The sequence below is a fragment of the Nannobrachium achirus genome (assembly GCF_963921795.1).
Source record: "Nannobrachium achirus genome assembly, chromosome: 6".
NCBI classification, from domain to species: Eukaryota; Metazoa; Chordata; class Actinopteri; order Myctophiformes; family Myctophidae; genus Nannobrachium; species Nannobrachium achirus.
The window spans coordinates 46,062,176-46,068,175 of record NC_137815.1 but is presented as its reverse complement, the minus strand read 5'-3'; the positions used below and the strand labels follow the sequence as shown (position 1 = coordinate 46,068,175).

The window sequence follows — 6,000 nt, the reverse complement described above, 5'->3', positions numbered from 1 at the left end:
TGTCCAGGACAGAGCTGAGAGCCGCATGTTGTAGCGGCGTGGAAAGGCATGGGAGGGACTCTTTTTCAGCTGTTGTCTATATAATTGTCCATTTCTGTCTTTTGAATAGACATGGTCCATGTTGGCAAGGCTTCTCCAAGAGCATCCTTTTGCGGCAGTATTCCAAAACACAGAAATACATGTTCTACTATGTTCTGTGACATATTCTTAGAATGTTCTGGAAAATTTTACAAGATATTTATATTTGGAATATATTCTCTTCTGGGCCTCGGGATAAAAGTTCTTGGTGCCCCCCACCCACCACCACCCCCATGACTAGTCTTTTGTCTTCGTCTTCAGTTTGTTCCACTATAGCATTTGATCGCATTCTCTTCTCCTTAGTCAGATAGTCTTCTTGAATGGTTGGCTTTGGTTGCAAAACACACACTTTGACCCTTCACCCTGGAGGACTCTGCTCAGCACGTGAAGTCCTCAAAGTTCCCTTGGCCTGGATGGTGAGGTAGCATGTTGGCAGCATACGTGGTCGGGGTGCGCAGGTTCTCACAAGGAGTCTGTGAGAGACAAAGACAGAGAGGTTGACAAAGTGATACACAGTACAGAGAGGAAGCAATGCTGATAGAGAGAGATTGATTGATTGATTGAAGTATTTATTAGAAGTTTGCATAGGGAAAGGTACAGTTTCCTGACAGTACAGTTCACTGGTACAAGGTCAACTAAAAGGAGACTCAGGTAAGTCTTGTGGCTTATTTCCAAGGAGATCCTTCTCTTTAACTCATATAACATTGAATGACAGACAGATAGAACACAGTATAATAGATATTATCAGAAAAAAATGTGTAAACAAAAGCGACAATACAAAATAAAAGGTATTTACAAAGAAGGGTCAGGGGCAGCCGCCTGTATAGTTGTTTTTCAGAGCAGTTTTAAAGGAACAAAAGAGAGGCATGAAGCGCCATAGGAAAACAAAAAACGAGGAAAATAAAAGGGAGACAAACAGTTACATGTTGTACCGTTCTGAGCCGTAACCACAAAAAAAAGAAACGCTTTAGTAATAACGAAAGGGATGGCAAGACAAATGAGCTGAGAGGGATTTATCTCACCCAAGATAACACAACACAGCAATATTATGTGTTTGGATATGAGAAAACATAAAAAGCCGTAGAATTGCTGACAGGGAAAGCATGTTAGAAAGAGCCATTTGGGAGGATGGGATGGGTTGCTGGACAATAAGCTCCTATAGGAAATATAGCGTAGCTAGGTACTCCGTTGTTTTTCTTCTTTTTCCTTTAAAGGGGAGTTAAAGGCAGATTACCACAAGTCACTCAGGATGGCAGAGCGACGCAGAACAGACTGGGGATTCTGTCCGGTCCTATGCCCACATCCTGAATTATCCATTAAAGTGAACTGGCTTCATTTATACCGGGAAATCAGTGAACTGTCGCACCAACCAAAGCCCTAATTGTGTCCCTCCCTGCCTGCCGGCCCTTTCCTTTCCACCATCTGTGATTCCATTTAACCTGCTTCACACACCAACGTCGCACTTCTACCCCTCTCTCAATTTTCACCCTCTCTCCCCCTCTTCACATTCTTTTCAGTCCCTTCATGCCTCACAAGTAACTTTCTTCGCTTGCCTTTCTTCGCTTGACTCTGGACTTTATCACTCTAACAGAAACCTTTAGTTACAAGTTACTCTGCAGATATAAATTATAATATTATAAAACATACATAAACCACTTTAGCCCTATTTTATACCTTGGCTATTTGAAAATAGCCGATCTACAAGCTTACAACATGTCGCATCGGGACACGTTGTGAGCTTGTAGATCTGCTATTTTCAAACATTTTGTACTTTTACTTTTGGTACTTTAAGTACTTTTCGATGCCAATACTTCCGTACATTTTAAATTCTGGACTTTTACTTGTAACAGAGTATTTCTACATTGCAGTATGGATACTTTTACTCAAGTAAAACATGTCAGTACTTTTTCCACCACTGCTGTGGGGTTGTCAGATAAATGCAGACCAGACTGGTGAGGACGAAGAGAGACAGTGGGATTGTCAGATAAATGCAGTGACTTGGCAGTAAGCATCCTACTCACATGGCGCTTCACGTCGTCCAGGCTCAACACTGGTCCCCGGTCGTTGTTGTTGCTGCGTTTATGTTTCTTCTTCGCACATCGACACAGCTTGTACTTGATCACCTGCAAACAAACACGCAAAACACTCCCCTGAGCTCTTGGGCTTCTGTTAATCGCTGAACAATCTTCTTCTGCTTTCCTGGAATGCATCCAGCATATATATACTCCACCACAGAGAGAGAATGTGGGGGAACTCATTATTAGATACACGGACGCGGAGGAGAACACAAGCGCACACAAAGCACTTGTGTTACAATCACAGAGCACTTAATCTTGAATCAAACATTTTCCCATTTCATGGAAAATCTCCAGAAGCAACTGAGTTTAAAAGAATGAATCCAACAGAGGGGAGTTATTCTAATTAGAATGGACGGACATTTCCTGGCTAATCTGAAGTATAATACATTCAAAATGTTAATGTATTCAGCGGTGCGAATGTGACGTTGGTGTCCTACAGAGACAGGCACTGCAGCCTCCCTGGGAGCCAGTGTTCGTCACGCTTGTTAAAAGGTGTCCTTTTATAGACGGAGTGTCTTGAGATTGTTTAGTAACCTTGCATGAAATAGGAGCACATAATGTAGGTGAGTGTAAAGTACAGTATATTACTGTACTGTAGAAGCGTAGCAGAGAGCCAGTCAATCGGTAGACCAGGGGTCTTCAACGTTTTCAGGCCAAGCGCCCCTTAGTTGAGAGAGAGATGAAGCAGGGACCCCCACAACCTTTTCATAGATTCATAGATAGTGTCTCTGTGTAAAAAGTGTCTCGTAGTGTGTTACATTATGTGCTTTTACAGAATGACAATGCTCTTTACACAAGGCGAGGAGAATGTGTGGGAGAGATTTTACCTCATACAGATAATCAAAGAGCTCGAGAATGGTGAGGAGACTGGCTCCAATGAACAGTCCCATCTGACCCCCAATGTCACCTGGAAAGACAAGTCAATAACAGATTGAGAATTTTATAATATATAATACACACACGCACGCACGCACGCGCGCGCGCACACACACACACACACACACACACACACACACACACACACACACACACACACACACACACACACACACACACACACACACACACACACACACACACACACACACACACACACACACACACACACACACACACACACACACACACAGGTGGGCAGTAACCTTGTATCTCCATTTTCCATCTTTATATGTTTTTTCCCCATAGATGTCATCGAATGACTGTAGTGCATCAGTATAATAATTTTAAAAAAGCAGATCCACAATGCATCATGACGCTTTGTGAGCTTGTAGATCGGCTATTGTCACAAATTTGTGAATGGTTTCGCCTATGAAGACATGGCCCAAAATAGGGATGGCAGGTTGAAGGGTTTTATAAATATTTAACCAATTAAAAGTTTTAACAAGAGCTTGTGACTAAATAATAACTAACATTGGATACATTTGGAACACAGGTTATTTTTTTCAATCTCCTGAAAAGTAACAGTTTTAGACATACAAGGTTTCCACCCGACTGCAACCATATACGTCTAATATATGATCGCTATATCATCGCTGGACGTTCGAAACCGTACCCTTTTGATTATTATTTCATGAAGTATGATGAAGTAGGGCATTAATTCACGGAAAAAAACATTAAAAAGTTGAAATATTGTTCCTGCCCGACAGCAACGATATATTAAAGAATGGCTGCATAATAAATATAGCTATATTCTGTTTCATATGCCCATATTCAGCGGCCAGAAAGGTATGAAATGAAAGAAACATGCGTTGAAAGGCAAAAGACAGATTAATACATCAACTCTATATGCCTCCACTGAGACATGGCTGCCAATTACATAAGCAGCAATAGCTGCACCACTGTCACACTGGATAAAAAGCATCTATAAAAATTGCATATTTGCACATTATCTATTCTTAAGTACACTTGACAGCCGTTTCCTTACCAAGAAGGCCCGCCAGCTCGTACGCTTTCTTCTGCTCAATGGTCTCGTAGTTCAGGGCTTCAAAGAAGATGTCCAACACCAGAATGTTATCACTGCGAAACAGAGGTCAAAAAGCGCACAAATATTACATTCTCTCTCTGTTTCTTTCATGTTTACTTTCACATTGTGTCAGGTGGCCTTAGGCTGAAAAGCCTGTTGGCAGGTTTTCCACTTCTTGTAATCGGCAGATGACAGAGCAGATGTCTCACGTCAAAACAACCTGCTGCCACCAGGAAATTTCCTCTTGTTGCGTCAAAGTCATTTAGAATCAAAAGGGAGGATATGACAGGGGTTTATTTTGTTATTTCCACAAAATGTGACTTCGGTGAAGAGAACTGAGGATTATACAGTATTTTAGAGGCCCTGGGGCAAGGCAAAATATATTTCTGAATATCCAATGTAGTCGGAGAATGCAAGAACTGCTTATCAAAGGGGAAAGTTTGACTTTCATCTGTCAACAAAGCAATATCCGCTAGACAGCAAGTACCAGTATTACACCAATATTAGTGATCTACTGAGCCTGCTGTTTAAATCTTCAAGATGAATCTGATCCAGTATGTGTCAACTTAAAACCATCCGGTTCACCCCAGATACAAGCAGCCTTTCCTCCTTATGTAATTGCAAAACTGCAACCACCCAAGTCACAGATTTCGGTAGATAACTAGCAACCAACATGAAACTGCACATGAAACTTTGAGTCTGTTATACTCGTAACTCTTTGTGATTGTGCTTAGCCAGACTTCACAATCTGTGTCAGAGAGATATATGATATACAGTATAAGCCCATTTAATTTATTGTTGCTACAATTCTGCCAAAAACAAACTAAAATAACGAATTGGCCTGCTGAGAACAATCCCGAACTTCATGATCGCCGGTCAGTGGTGACTTGTGCCTGATTTATACAGGGTTGCACATTATGTCCCTCACCGAAATCGCCGTGTGACACCTTGTGAGCTTGTAGATCTGCTATATTCGATGTGAGACTTACTTATTTAATCCTCTTCATGCTGGGTAGCACATAAGGTCTTCACCAATGAACACCAATGCTGTCTGTCTACTGCCTGCCCAGGTCCATCCAAGTTATTTCATTTCCTTCTCACAGATCTTCTCCATGGGTCTACCTCTTTTTCTCTTTCCCGTGGTGTCCATCTCATGGCTACCTTTGGGATGGCACTTGGGTCCAATATGCACACATGACCATTCCACATCCACCTTCTGAGCTTGATGACATTTGACAGTCTCTGTCGTTGTCCAAAATATCCTATGTATTCTGACCTAAGATCTTGTCTTGAAAATCCTCAGCTTGTGCTGATGTTTGATGATCTCCATTATGGTCTTCAATATGGCAAAAGCTCCCCTTGCCTTAGAGCAGGGGTCTTCAATGGTTTCAGGCCAAGGACCCCTTAGTTGAGAGAGAGATGAAGCAGGGACCCCACAGCCTTTTTCATAGTTTCCATATAGTTTCATTGTTCGACAGCACAATCATCAGTGTATTTTGGATTCATGTCAATTTGTGTTTTCAGATATTTAACCACTTGAACAGTCAATACTTAATACATTTGACTTTTCACTCTCTACTAGTCTGCTCTTTTCCCCCTCTAGACTAAACCTCTTTACCGAAAATAGCCGATCTACAAGCTCACAGTTGTGAGCTTGTAGATCAAGTGGTTAATATAAAAAAGGAGGAAAAAAGTTTCCATCACACAAAGATTTGGAGGACCCCCTGCAGTAACTCTGAGGACCCTCTCTGGGTCCTGGACACCCTGTTGAAGACCTCTGCTTTAGAGATCCTACTCTGAACATTTCACCTGAATCTCTGCATGTTGTTAACTTACTAGCCAGATAGGTGAATTCCTGGATCTCCTCCACAGTATTGTTAT

The 6,000-nt window shown here is 41.7% G+C and overlaps 1 protein-coding gene across 3 annotated transcripts in view; it reads right to left on the bottom strand.

Moving 5' to 3' along the window:
- Nucleotides 1-455: 455 nt before the first annotated feature.
- Nucleotides 456-6,000, bottom strand: part of asic1b (acid-sensing (proton-gated) ion channel 1b) — a gene marked incomplete at both ends in the record, with an annotated part of 285,419 nt that continues 279,874 nt past the window's right edge. For all 3 annotated transcript variants that reach the window (XM_080728593.1, XM_080728591.1, XM_080728592.1), the window contains 4 exons: nucleotides 456-551; nucleotides 2,100-2,201; nucleotides 2,984-3,063; nucleotides 4,081-4,172. In XM_080728593.1, the coding sequence (XP_080584719.1) occupies nucleotides 456-551; nucleotides 2,100-2,201; nucleotides 2,984-3,063; nucleotides 4,081-4,172 (370 nt within the window). The remainder of the gene's footprint in view (nucleotides 552-2,099; nucleotides 2,202-2,983; nucleotides 3,064-4,080; nucleotides 4,173-6,000) is intronic.